We start from the raw sequence: 13,891 nt of genomic DNA, 5'->3' as shown, positions 1-13,891 counted from the left end.
AGAAATTGGCCCCTTGCCTTTTCTCTTTCCTCATTCTGAGTACCACAAGTTGACGTCACTATGGGAACAAAGGAGAACACTCTCACTCAAACACCAATATCCAAGACCCTGGGGGGTAGAGGGCGGTGGGGAAGGCCTGTGGAATATGGCTGCCTGAGGAAAGTGCTTTTTTTTTTCTTTTTAATGGAATTAGGTTTCCTTTTAATTTTTTTTAACTTTTTTTTGTAATGTTTATTTATTTTTGAGAGAGACAGAGCGTGAGCAGGGGAAGGTCAGAGAGAGAGGGAGACACAGAATCTGAAGCAGGCTCCAGGCTCTGAGCTGTCAGCACAGAGCCCCATGTGGGGCTCGAACTCACCAACTGCAAGCTCATGACCTGAGCCGAAGTCAGACCCTCAACCGACTGAGCCACCCAGGAGCCCCGGAAAGTGTTTTTGAAAGAACGTTTCCTTTTCCGAAGTTTGCTGCTTCATGAAACTCCCTTTCAGAAGGAGTTTCATTTCTCGGTGAGCATGTTTCTAGAAACAGGAGCCCTGAGGAAATCAGACTGGTAGAAATCTCTAGTGCCTGATGCTTCACCAACTTCCTACCCATTTAAAAGCTAGTAAAGCTCAGATACGATGGAGCCTGGGGTGAGCCTGGGAGATCAGTGATTTACTGAAAACTTGCCTGAGGTGCAGTTGTCCCCTCAGAGGAGACGCCCAGCCTCATCTCAGCTTGGAGCTGGATCTCTGTTTGCAACTTTGGTTTTCTTCTTTCTGCTGCTCTATCATCCATGCTCTCAAAAGTATTAACCAAATGAGGGTTGCCAAGAATTTACAGAGTGGATCCAGTGAGTGCACTAGGAGCCTGCAAACCATATTGATCTAGACAACTACTGTTCCTCAGTAGTCATGTGATGTTGGTTGAGTGATTTAAGTGCCTCAGAGACTCAGAGGATTCATCTGGAAAATGGGAATGATGAACTGGTACAGCCACTAAGTTGGGAGGGAAAACACACTTAACACATGCTTCTTGACAACATACTGGGTGTCAGACCCAGCGAGCATTAAGGATACACCAATGGATGTTACTGTAATTTGGTGATTTCTACGATACAAATGAAACCTGGTCAGGAGGCTTTCTACCAAATTAGCTATTACTAAGGGCTTATTCTAATAGGATTACCAAGAACTGCTGGGTCAGCACAGTTGATTTCTCTACCCAGCCCTGGTAATCACTATCGTCGTCATGGGATTTTCATCTGAAATGATTGGTCCGATTGTTAGGCGGGACCACTCTATGAACTATGAAGAGAATTTTAGCTGGGGGGTATCCTAAAATCAAGTCATGTTTGTATTTTACTCTGTAGTGACTCCCATATCAACACCCCCCGCAGCCCTTCACGGTCCAGTCCCTGAGCCCTGTTCTCCACCTGCCCTCAGGCCATGTTGTAAGAAAGTTCTAAATGGTGGCTGGCCAGGAGGCAGATCCAGGAAGCCCTGTCTGGGGTTACATTTCAGGTTAGCCTCATTGATTGTGCCTATGACAGGAAGTGACTACTTGGTTATTTTCATTGAAAACAGCTCCATAAGACCAGGAGCAGAAATCGCCCTTTGCTGAGTTGCTCCTAACAAGTTTCTGATGGAAATCTACAAATTCCAATGTCTAGCCAATTAAAGCAATCTTATGACGGCAGCCCTGTACTCCACCAAACCTGAATTACCCACCCTGGTTTGTACAGGTTTATAGGGTTCATGGGATACTCTGAAGACCATTCACAATATAGTCAATTGAGTAATATCTGGTCCAAATTGTGATGCTGGCAAAGTCTCATGTGCTGCTTTGGCAATTGGCTTGACAATGTGATACTTTAATGTATAATTGGATAAGCAATTGGGTTCTGTTATAGTACAGTGGTTTGGCATAATTATTTTCCAGTGCTGTGATTTTCTAGTTAATAAATACTTTTGGGGGTTACAAATTCTTAAATATCAACACTCTATACTCCTTGAAAGTAGGATGCCATTAATTAATATAAGAGCTTATTTCAGCATTTAGGCCTCATTGGCAGTACTAAAAATTTTTTTGCTTTAACTCAAGCAAGTTAGGCTTCAGTCAAAGCTTGGAGAACTAATCAAATGATGGGTGCTCTGCTGATTACTTGGATTTCTCTCCATTATAAGGGCAATGAATTGGGCTTTGGAAACTTCACTGGGAAGAAAGGAAACCAGAGGTCATTTGGTTGCACTTAGAAGTCTTATGATCTAGCCCTTAGTCCAGGGTTTCAGCTCACACAGAGATTAAGAAGGTAGCTAGTTGCAGTGCCTGAGTAGCTCAAAGAATTAAGTGTCAACTCTTGATTTCATCTCAGGTCTGATTTTAGTATCTTGGGATCAAGCCCCCTGTCGCGTGCTGCACTGAGCATTGTGGAGACTGCTGAACATTCTCTCACCCTCTCCCTGCGCCTACTCTCTCTCTCTCTCAAAAAAAAAAAAAAAAAAAAGGCGGGGTGGGGAGGCAGTTAACATTTTTGCACAAGAAATGTTTGCAGAATTTCAGGGTTCTATGAAAGAAGAAGTGACTGCCAAAGGTTAGTGGTACAGACTTCACTATTTTGTATCAAATGAAAGTGAGAGGTAATTCATTAGGACACTAAGAGAGGCTAAAGTGGGTGACTAATTGCTCAATAACTAGCACCTAGAGAAAGGGCATTTGGTATTTGGGGAGGAAATGTGTGCTCAAAGGATGTTGGCTGTGAGTGTGAGAGAGACAGAGTGAGGCAATATCCAGAATTGTGAAATATCACTCAAGTCAATCTAAATGGTCCAGAAGTCTTCCTGGGGAGTTTGGAAAGCAGGTAACTGAATAGTCGCCTACTGGGCACTACAGGAGTGATTTTCATACTGGGAAGAGCAGCCTTGAACAGGGGAGCCAGCATCCAAGCATGCTTTACATAAAGTGGCTGGCAGGAAGTTGTCAGAGAAAGTCCACCTGCAGGGATGCATGGAGCCCCCCTCACTAACTACACACACTGCAGCTAAGTCACCAGCACACTGGATTATGGCACGGCTGAGCTCACCTCCAGCCTGATGCCCTTCTCCTGGTCCATGTCTATGCCTGCCCAGCTCTCATCATTTCTGGTTCAGCTGCTGTAGTAGTGGTCTCTAATTCATTCTCCAGCCAGGCCACTCAACAAAAAATTATTCTAAGCTTTTGATTTCCCTGCTTCCGACCCTTTATGTTTTCTTTGCACCAAAAATAAAATCCCCATTTCTCAGCCATCCCTACAAGCTGCAAAGGATCTGCCATGTCCCTTAATTTTTTAGTCAGTGACTCAACCAAGATTCCTTTCCCATCGATGCTCTGCACTTCTGTTCCCTCTGCATGAAATACCCTTTTCCCTGCTCTTCATTTCACTGCTTTCTAGACATTGTTAGCATCTCCCTTCTCCATCATTTCTTCAGTAAGGCCTTTCCCCTAACCACTCCCCCACCATTCAACCATCCCTACCCATCACAATGCATTGGTTGCTCTTCAGAGCTCTTACAATATTAAACTATGTTGACTTTCAATATCTTTCCAAAAAAAAGTCTGAAGCCTTCTCTGGTTCAGCACAATAGAAACAACTGCATCCACATTCTGAAAGACCCATGCTTTAGCCTCACATTTTCAGTGACTTTCCTCACCTCAACTATACCTCCCACCTCTGGACCATCTTTCAAGGTTAATGCCGTGCTTAATGCTCTATTTCTGACACTGTTTTACTTCATCTATTTTTTCACTTGATGCTTTACCTTAAATAAATTTAGTTTAAAAGGAAATTTGAGATGACATCATAAATGGGAGATAACCCTCAAAATCACTATGATCTAAACAAAACAATCATATTACATTCTACTTACAGTTTAGATGGCTCCTCTCTGTTAGAGGTCATGCCGGTACCATATTAAGGACATGCTAGTACTGTCTGAGACTTTTTCAATCTGATTAATCAAATGGAGTAACTTTCAGCAGGATTCAAAGCCATTTGTGGCTTTGAAACATAGACTGAAGGCCATCTTTTGGGCTAGTGAGATACTGTCCCCATCTTTTTAATGTTTATTTTTGAGAGAGTGGGGGGGAGGAGCAGAGAGACAGAGGGAGATAGAGAATCTGAAGCAGTTGCCACACTGTCAGCGCAAAGCCCGATGTGGGGCTTAAACCCATGAACTCTGAGATCAGGACCTGAGCCGGAGTCCTATGCTCAACTGATGGAGCCACCCAGATGCCCCATGTCTTCCCCATCTTTAAATAATGGAATGTTAACGCTTCTCAAGATGGCAACTAAATTTCAGTTCTCTTGACCACTCTGAGAGAAGGTCAGGCTTACTTAGAATGCCAAGTCAGGACTCCCCAGGAAAGAGAGGTGCAAGCAGTTGAGGAAGCCAGCCATGGCGGAGCTGGCACGTACCTCACGTGTTTGCCGAAACTGTTCTCATTTCCCAGAAATCATTAAGTTTGAAGCCCAGTTCAAATCCTGATGTTTTAAAGTCAACCATAGACCCCACCTGGCAAGAATTCCTCTCTTCCTCAGATATTCTGAGGGCAGTATGACAGAACTTCTAGGCCCGTTCTTATACCAGACTGACTTGTATTATATTACATATGTATAAATCTGCCTGCCCTTTAAGGTGGTAAGACCCCAGGAGGCACAGATTTTGGCTCATTCATTTTGACAATTACTGTAAAACCTAGAACAGTGCTTGGAATATATCATGTGCTCAACAAAGGCTTGTTGGCTAAAGTGAAAGTAGACGTAGAGAATTATACCTAAAAGATAATTATGGATTTACTTCAGTTCCTGATATTATTTCCCTTTCAAGACAATATAAACACCTGTCTGAACAGAACTATCAACCCATAAGAAATAGTTTAAGCTTTCTGCTCTTTATGTTGTTTTAGAAAACGAATAACAATGAAATATATTAATGTACTCTATAACAACACTCAAGTTTATATTCAGCATTTGCTTCTTTAAGAAGTCGTATTAAATTGTTTCCTCCCCCCGCTTTGAAGACAATTTGGCATTTTACTACACGTTAGTTCCAAATTCTGAAAAACATTTAAATTATTGTGAATCATTCTTCTCACTGTATTCAATTACAGAGCTATAAAAAAGTCAATAGCCAAGGCAGTTTGAGCATTACATCAGGGAATTGATCTTTACCCCACATACCTTGCGATAGCACGCTCAATGCCCAGGAAGGAGCGGAATGTCAAAATCTACGCATATCACTTCTTCAGCCAGAAATCCTGTTAACACTACCTTCTCCAAAATCATTTCAGGCAGATAAAGCAGAATGACTGCAGATACATTTTTTTAAATCTCTTTTCAAAAAAGTTATATAGAAATAGAATGCTCTTCCAGGAGCCATCACAGACTTCACTCTGTTGAATGTGTATAAAGACTTTTTGGCTCAAATTTTTTTGCAAACTTTGCAACTCTGGTGAGCGCTTTCCCCTAAAGAACCAGGTGCCTGTGAAAACACTGTCAACTATTCAACAGGTTCACTGCTGCCTTGAGAGAAGGAAAGGAATGTGCTATGGTGTTGACCACTGCCATGGCCATTTACCTTGTGTGATGTGGTTACCAGGAGAAAAGATGGAACACCATGTTGAACCCCAGACGCTGTCAGCAGAACTGGTCCTATACCTACTGCTAACAAGAAAAACACTGCCAATTAAAATATGACACACCGTTGATTTGGGGGCACACTTTGATTTCAGAGACGTGAAACTGAGAAAAAGTGGGCACCTGAGAACCAATGAGCTGTGAGGATGAAAGAGCACTCCTCATTTCATCCAATACTAAGCCTTACAGTGCACAAAATGCTAGCTTTGATTTGATCTCCCTTTGGACAGCCTGTGTCTTTTCCAGGATTCACAGCAAGGCAGGTGTGGAAACAACCCAAATGTGAGCCAAGTACCTCCTGTTTTTTTTTTTTCCAAAGGGCCGAGTTACCAGATAAAATATAAGAAGCCCAGTTAAGTTTGAATTTCAGATAAACAAGTAATGCTTTTTAAGTAAGAATATGTCCCAAATATTGCATGAGATGTGTAAGACACTCAGTTAATTTGGATTTGTATTTTTATTTGCTAACTCTGGGAGTCAGGCTTTCAGGGTAATTTTGACAGCATTTGACCATTACCATATGCTTTTACTCTAGGACCTTGACATGTGAGGAGTCTCCATTGATACCTTTTTCACTCCTTACAAAAATTCTGAGAGTTAGGGAATATTATAGGGCATTTTAAATTTCATCCTCAGACTTCAGTGCATCACTAGAGTTGTTGGTTTGGGCCTGAATTCTGACCATAGCTCCTAATCCTTTTGGGGTATTTAAGGTCCAAAAGACACATCATTGGGAAACCATGAAGATAGGAAAGGCAAGTTTACTTCTGGACAAAACCTCTCTGGGTTGGTCAGTGATCACTGTCACGAGGACAGTATATCCAACCTAGTAACTGGTACTGTCTGCTGCTGGTATGTACTACACGTACATCTGCTCAAAACTCTTACTGCTCCCTTTTTACGGTGGGGGAAACTGAGGCACAAAGAGCTTGCCCTCTCATTGAAAAACTCTGAGACTAACCTTATCTTCTTAGAGAGATATTGCTAGATGTTCCTTAGATAAGCCCTTCTGCCCCTTTACTCTGTTTCTTTTTCTTTCTCTCTTAAAATAAACAAACTTAAAAAAAAGAGAGAGAATCCCAAGCAGGCTCTGCACTGTCAGCACAGAGCCCGACGGGCAGCTCGAACTCATGAACTGTGAAATCATGACTTGAGCCGAAGTAAGACGTTTAACTGACCAAGCGACCCTATAGCTTGGTTTCTTTACCAAGCTGAGACTCAAAAGCCTTTCCAAGTAGATCAGGCCCTCCCAGCAGCAGTCCTCCCATTTGAAAATGCCACCCATCTTTATTATAACCACTGGTGCCTATTCTCCCTACCTGGGTGCCCCTTAAGGACAGTAAAAGGGTCTGTTTTAGTGTCCTAGTGCCAGAGACAGAATAAATACTGTGTGCATTAGTAAGCAGTCACTCCCTTTCCCTGTGGATAGCCTAAACTAATCTGGAAGGTTTGTCTGAAGTGCCCTTCCCCCCCCCATTAAAACTTCCTTCAGGCAGGCAGTGCCTACTACATAAACCACTGCTTGAGGTCACTAGAGCTTACCTCTGCCAGCCGGCAATGGCTTGCAGCCACCCGGTTCTTGGATTGCCTCAGGGAAGTGGAAATGTCCTCCAAACCACACTGTGTTTAATTTCCAAGTCACCTGGGTGGCTCTTCGAAGACACAAGTCTTGTTCATCAGGATCATTCCTGGGTTCCCAATTTCTGCAGAGAAAAAAAGCAGTTGTAGAGTAGGGTTTGCAAAGAACAGACTCTCTTTAGGGCACCTCAGTGGCTCAATTGGTTGGCAGGTTCGAGCCCCACGTCCAGCTCTGTGCCGAATGCTTGCTCAAAGCCTGGAGACTGCTTCAGATTCTCTGACCCTCCCCTCTCATGCTCTGTCTCAATCTCTCAAAAAATAAATAAATGTAAAAACATAAAATAAAAAAAGAACAGACTCTATTCTACTGATAGGGCAACAAGCAACGGGCTTAGATGCAAATGTATTATTTCTCTGTGTACATGGATTCTATCTATACATGTACACATTTCTCCCAAATGCCTTGCATCTCAATGAGTAAGCACACCTTAGAATTGACTGAGAAGTTTGAAAAAACTCCCCAAGCCCAGGCTGTCCCCAAACAAATCAGAGTCCCTGGGTGAACCCAGATAACAGTGGTTTTAGAGTTCCCCACGTGATGCCAGTGGCAGCCAGCACTGCTGCTCTAAAGAAAGCCACATTCTTCCCTCTGGGGCTGATAGGAGGGAAAGCTCTAAGTTTGAAAAACCATATACAACAGAGCTTTGCAAATATGATTAGTTTTTGTTTTATTTATTTCCCTACCTCGCATAAACAACTTCGAAAGTGTCGGCACAACGTTGCCATCTGTAAGGCATATGACAATAACAGACGGTCTCCTAATAACCAGGGAGGCATTAACGTTCACAGGCTCTAAATTATTTGGATTCATCTGGTATGATCTGTGGTGATGAAGCCACTTAATGCTAGATTTCTGTGTCTTTTCAATGGCAGCACCAGAAGTGGGAAGGCCATATTTTCTGGGCTGTACATATTGTTCTTTGTCATCCTATTGAATGGTTACAAGATGGATTTATAACAGACCTAAAGCTAGTATCAAAATGAAAATTAGTTCTTGAGTAGAAAAATAGCAATCCCGTTTGACTTGCCTGTAGCGATGGTGTTGTATCTGCCTCCATGAGGAGGGAAATGACTTCTTAATGTGGTTTTCTTCCACTAAGGAGAATTAAATCTATGTGGCAAAATGTAAAACCAGAATGCTGGCAGCCAAATTCCGAACAGAAGATCCATGACCCTCATCTACCTATTTGTGGCCCAGTTATATGCTAATGAACCTCATTTAGGCTCAAACTTACCCCAAGTGCAAATATAGCTCAGCTGGAGAGCCTGGGTATCACTTCTTCACTGGTTTGCCCTGTGTGTCAAAGTTTGCTCAGAAATACTGGGGAAATTTCTATCTGCACAAGGGGCATGGTGGGGGGTGGGGGGAATGGGGTCTCTCTGGGTTAGATTTACAGTGATTTTAGCCAGAGATAGCAAACTCCACTATGTTAGTGGAGAGACTTTTTACTGAGGATGCAAGATGCTTTTCAAAGGATCTGCCTTTTGGGGGAGGCCACCTGGTGGAGGGGACTCAGGTGGCAGGCAGCTCCCCTAGGATAGATAAAAAGGCAAAAATTGTTGGGAATAACTCTGCCACTGCCTAGCTGGCTGATCTTTGACAAGCAAATGAACTTCATCAGAGCTCAGCTTCTTCCTTGGTAAAGACAGAGATAGATAGTGCCTGCCTTGTGTACGGATTATGGTACAGGTTAAATGAAATGGTGCAGGATGAAATAGTACATGTCAAAGAAACTATTGGTTCATATCATAAATACTGGCCATCATTGGTACTGTTAAAACATTTACCTCAATCTCTTCAAATGACTTACAAAATACTACACTGCACATCCTGTGAATTTATACCTTTAGCATTTTACAGGGGGTAAAGCCACACACAGGAATAACAAATTTAGTTAATAAAACTGAACTGCAAAAGGAGATTAAGGGGGAAAATTGAGCTCTTCTAATGAAGAGCTCTGAGAACATCCTCTCTCTGGTAGAATGGAAATCTTATTTACTCCACATGCAAATCTGAGTCATATAAAGATGTTTTTAAAAATAAATATGGGTATTTGAAGAAGATTTTAAAATGATTTAATTGACTTAGATCAATTGTTAATTTTTTGATGTTTTCTAATTTTTTTTTAACTGTTTGCCTGCTTAAGCCCTCTTTTAATGGGTATGTTCTTATTTCTTACCCAGTACTGATGGCTCTTGTACTGTCATCACAGATTTGCCTGGGCTATTTTGCTTCACTGAACAAAACTGCTCTGAGTTCATATAAGAGAGACTAAGCCAAAGAGAATAGTAAGGAAACCATAGGCCGGTTTGGGAGAATGATCATGAGTAGACGGCAAACACAATTTCTCCAAGATCCCCAGTCTAGGACCTCCCATCATAGTCCCAAGCCGACAAGACAAGGCATTGAACTGGCCACAGTGTAGCCTGATCTGGGTATTTTTATTACCAAAGCTAGAAATGTGGATACTTACATGACACCTTCCCATTTTCAAGCTTTGGCAACCAATGCAATTAAAGGACACACACCTTTCAGCCTCTGATTTGCAAATTCTGTTCAGCTATCCGCACAACACTTGTGCAGAGATCCCAAGGACCCATTATTAATGAGCCTATTCCATTGTTTTCTCCAAAGCTCCAGAAACATGACAAGGAGGAGGAGGACTCCCCAGCCTTGTGGAGATCTGAGGAGGAAATGGCATCGGAAGCTGCGGCGCTCAGGGTGTACTTTCAGTGACTTTGAAGGTAAAGACTGTGCCTTCATCATCACACCTCCACAGGGCCTTGGAAGAGGCTCCGTGCCCAGGACGGGGACACAGAAAAGGAGGTGCACGGGAATTCACAAGGGAATTCTCTGCCTGAGCGGAGAAAACCCTGACCCTTGAGGCTTGAATTCCTTCCTCTGGGTTTCCTCTACCTCCCTGTCTCCAAGCCACCATCTACATAACTGTCAACTCACCCCCTTCCAGCCCCCTTCCCCTAGCCCACCTCAGTTACCACTCTGCCCTTCTGCAGTTCAATCCTGCCAAAGATCTTTTGTAATGCAAACCTGATCTTTTAAAAAGTCTATACCCACTGAGAGCTCTAGTCTCAAATTTCTACCTTAGGCTGGAAGGGGCTGTGAGCCAGTTTACTACCTTCTCACCAAATCAGTCTTTCCTCCACCCAGGCCTCTCTCTTCAGCTGCTATTTGGTAAATTGCTTATGTAAATTCCCTTTAGTTTGGGCTGCTGGGAAGCTCAAGGCCACAGGCAAAGGGCAGACGTGATAAAATTCTCTCTTTGTGTTAATGATGTTGAACTGTTGAGAGATCACATACTTAAGATTCTGGTAGAAAGCTATAGCTAGTTTCCTTTTTTTAAATGTGGGTCTATACCAAATATTCATAGAATATCCAGGGGCTTATAGATCTTCTGAAATGTACTAATAAGTGGGGTTGCCATGAAATTTGGGGGCATCCCTAGACTAAAAATACCATGTATCTGTCAACCCTGTTTAAAAAAAAACAAACCTCCTTGCATGGACATCAGATAAAGGACCTCTCCCCTAAATAGTTCCTTTTTCCTTTTGGGAGTTGTCTGCTTCATCTGGTCTTGTGTTTATATTATACACTGTTGAAGTAGATCAGACACAAATTAAAACACAATTAGTGAATATTGGTACCAATTGAATTATATAAAATTATATCCACTGCTTAGTAGTTATGGTTTTTAGGAAGAAAACACGTTCACTGTATTCCATTTTCACTTTGAAAAAGGAGTCTTTCTTAGTTTTTGATATTTGTGCATTTCTCGGTGCATTCTTTCCCTTGCCTCCTTTTCAAAGTGTTCAGATTACTTAAAGACCGAGTATTAACTATGTCTTCCCCATTATTGTTCATGCAAGTCCTAGTGCTCAGGCACTTGCATTCTAGAACTCTTATTTCCCTGGAGAATGAAATTAGACAATGTCATTGGCTTGTCAGCTCTTCATTCAATTGCCTGAAGGAATATAGTGTAGTGCTAGCAGAAGCTGTCTTTGATCATTCATTTTTAAACTTTTCCACTGTTCACCTTCTCATTTCTTCCTTCTTCCCTTCCTCTGGATCAAGCCAGTCTACCTAAGAACACAGGCCCAAAGGCATCCCTGCAAAGGGCTTTCTTTGCCTTTTCTGAAAGCCAATGTGTCATTGGGGGATGTCCCATTCAAATGGGGTTAACTGTTCTTCAGACTCAATTTACAAGGCGATCTTTTTCCCCCTCTCTTTCTTATGTAATAGGTACTTCCAGATTGAGGCAAGAAAGTTCTAGGCTTTTCCTGAGGCTTGCTGAATTGTAGGACTCTGTTAGAATGCATTTTCTAGACATTTTAAGAGGATCTGAACTTACTCCTAAGTTTCCTGCATGCTTTGCTTCCCCAGTTTTTCTTCTGTCATGTCCTGAGGACTAACATCTCCTGTCTTCTGGGTGAATCAACCCGCCTTGGAAGTCTTGCCAGAAAGACATTCATCCCAGCTTGCTGTAAAAACTATTGCCACAGTGCCCGTGTTTTTTTTTTTAATTAATATATTTCTTTAAAGACCTGTGGTTACAGACCACACAAATCACCTTCAGTTTTCTCAGCTTTCAGGTGGGAACAGAGAATAGGAGTGATAATGTGGGTTGTCAAATAGCTCAACTACTAACTTGGAGGTTAGGGACTTAAGTGTAGGGTCCTAAGATTTCACCAAGAGCATCCTCAGCTCCTTTCTTATAAAGGGATAATATATACTTCCCCTTAGGGACAAAGGGAAAAGGGAACCTTCTTTCTAGGGAACCCGACCATTGAGTTGGTCTACCTGGTTCTTTGATACATTTTGAAAAGGAAGGAGAGTGGGTATCTGCACACCAAATGTTTCTGCAATGTTAAGGGATCCACAGAACTTCTGAAATTTCATTAATAAATAGAGCTATCATGCAGTATTTGAATATACCTAGACCTAAGAAAAACTTACTGTTTGTGTGAAATTCAGATAAACTTGGCCTCTCCAAGGTTTCCCCATTATATCCTCAGCAACAAGCCAGTCTTAGGCAGAGCCAGTGTAAAGGCACTGATGTTGCCCACATTGCAAGACTGCACAGTTCCCAACATGCGCGAAGGCAGGCAGGCCAGGGCTAAGGTTCAGCCCTGGAAAGGATAACAGGAGCCATCATTTCTGAGAGTTTCGAAGATACAGGTGCTATTATCTCATCTTGCGGACAATATGAAAACTGAATCTCAGTGATGTTAGGTGTTATTCCGAGGTAAATAGTTCCAAGTGGCAGAGCTGAGATAGAACCCAGAGGGTTGAACCCCGAGGACTGTTCTCTTAGTCTCTGTACTGTGTACGGTGCTAAAAGCTCACTTTCCCAGCCACCAACTCCCCTTGTTTGCAAGTTGTTCTGGATGGAATGAATTCCTACCTAGGCTGCCTGCCCTCTTCACTCCACCACGTGACCACGTCATATGACCTTGGGCGAATACAGTGTTTCCCAAATCTCTCTCATTCCCATGTCATCATGCTTTTTTTTCCCCCTTAGATCTTTGTATACCACCAGAGCATTGTTTACTCCTTATTTACTGATTCATTTTTAAACCTTCTATCTTAACCTCAATGAAAAACATTATTTGTAATTAGAAATTAAGTATAAAAATAAATATAAAAGGAAAACAATGCTGATGTATTCCACCTCGGCACAGTTGCTTGCCTGTAGCCATTGGGAGAGAGACTCATTCTCTGTTCATTAAAAAGAGAGGCTAGCCACTGTTCCAGAGGCATTGAATTCCAGCACCGAACTGAGACTCTCTATTTGACTTATTTAGAAGGATTAAAAGGGAATCATTTGTTAATAGTGAGATTCAGTGAAGATCATCTAAAGTTATCATAAACAGACAAATGATACCCATCTTCGGAAGACAGCACTGGAGGTCAGAATTCAAACCCAGAGCAAGCTGACTCCAGACCTGCAGCAATCCCCCTAAGCCAGTGCTCCCCATGTCTCGCACCAGGTATGTGGAGAAGATAAGGCACCTGGGGGAAACCAGAGTCAGCTTCTCTAGGGATGAGAGGCCAGTCTCTTGTACCTGGCTGGAGGACGCCAAGCAGGAAGCCCCACATCATGCCAAACTGGCCCCCTCTATAGGCATGCTTAGTCTCTAGGCCGATTGGGTCTATCTGAAATCACTGTTTCTCCTGAGAGACCAACTCCTAGGGCTTAGCCTTCACACTATGTTTGCCATTAGTCTACCTTAAAAGTCAGTGTATTGCAAAAAAGAATGTGCAATCCTATACCCAGAGATGCCCAATATGGAGAAGGGACTCTAATAGAAAAACAAAAACAAAAACCACATGCACTCTGCTGAATGTTTGGTGTGGAAATACTAGCAACCTCTCAGTAAGCAGAAACCCCTGTTCTGTATCTTCTTTAGGTATAAATCCCCATTAATCCTCAGCATGACAAGACTGCCCTAGGACCACAGAGATAAACATCCTCAAACCTTGAACTCTTTATTCAGCCTCTTGAAGCCATCAGGGCATCAACATTTGCTTAGATATATAGAATTCTCTTGATCTTCCCATGTAACCCTGCAGGTTGTTTTGGT

At 42.4% G+C, this 13,891-nt stretch overlaps 1 protein-coding gene across 5 annotated transcripts in view; it reads left to right on the top strand.

Annotated features, from left to right (window-relative positions):
• FHIT (fragile histidine triad diadenosine triphosphatase) overlaps positions 1-13,891 on the top strand; it is a 1,373,604-nt gene that overhangs the window by 1,339,496 nt on the left and 20,217 nt on the right. For all 5 annotated transcript variants that reach the window (XM_029917797.1, XM_029917796.1, XM_029917795.1 and 2 more), the window contains one exon: positions 9,927-10,036. In XM_029917797.1, the coding sequence (XP_029773657.1) occupies positions 9,927-10,028 (102 nt within the window). In that variant the 3' untranslated portion in view covers positions 10,029-10,036. The remainder of the gene's footprint in view (positions 1-9,926; positions 10,037-13,891) is intronic.

This window comes from Suricata suricatta, chromosome 12, assembly GCF_006229205.1.
Source record: "Suricata suricatta isolate VVHF042 chromosome 12, meerkat_22Aug2017_6uvM2_HiC, whole genome shotgun sequence".
NCBI lineage: Eukaryota > Metazoa > Chordata > Mammalia > Carnivora > Herpestidae > Suricata > Suricata suricatta.
Note: the sequence above shows the minus strand (reverse complement) of the source record. Positions and strands in the feature narration are given on the sequence as shown.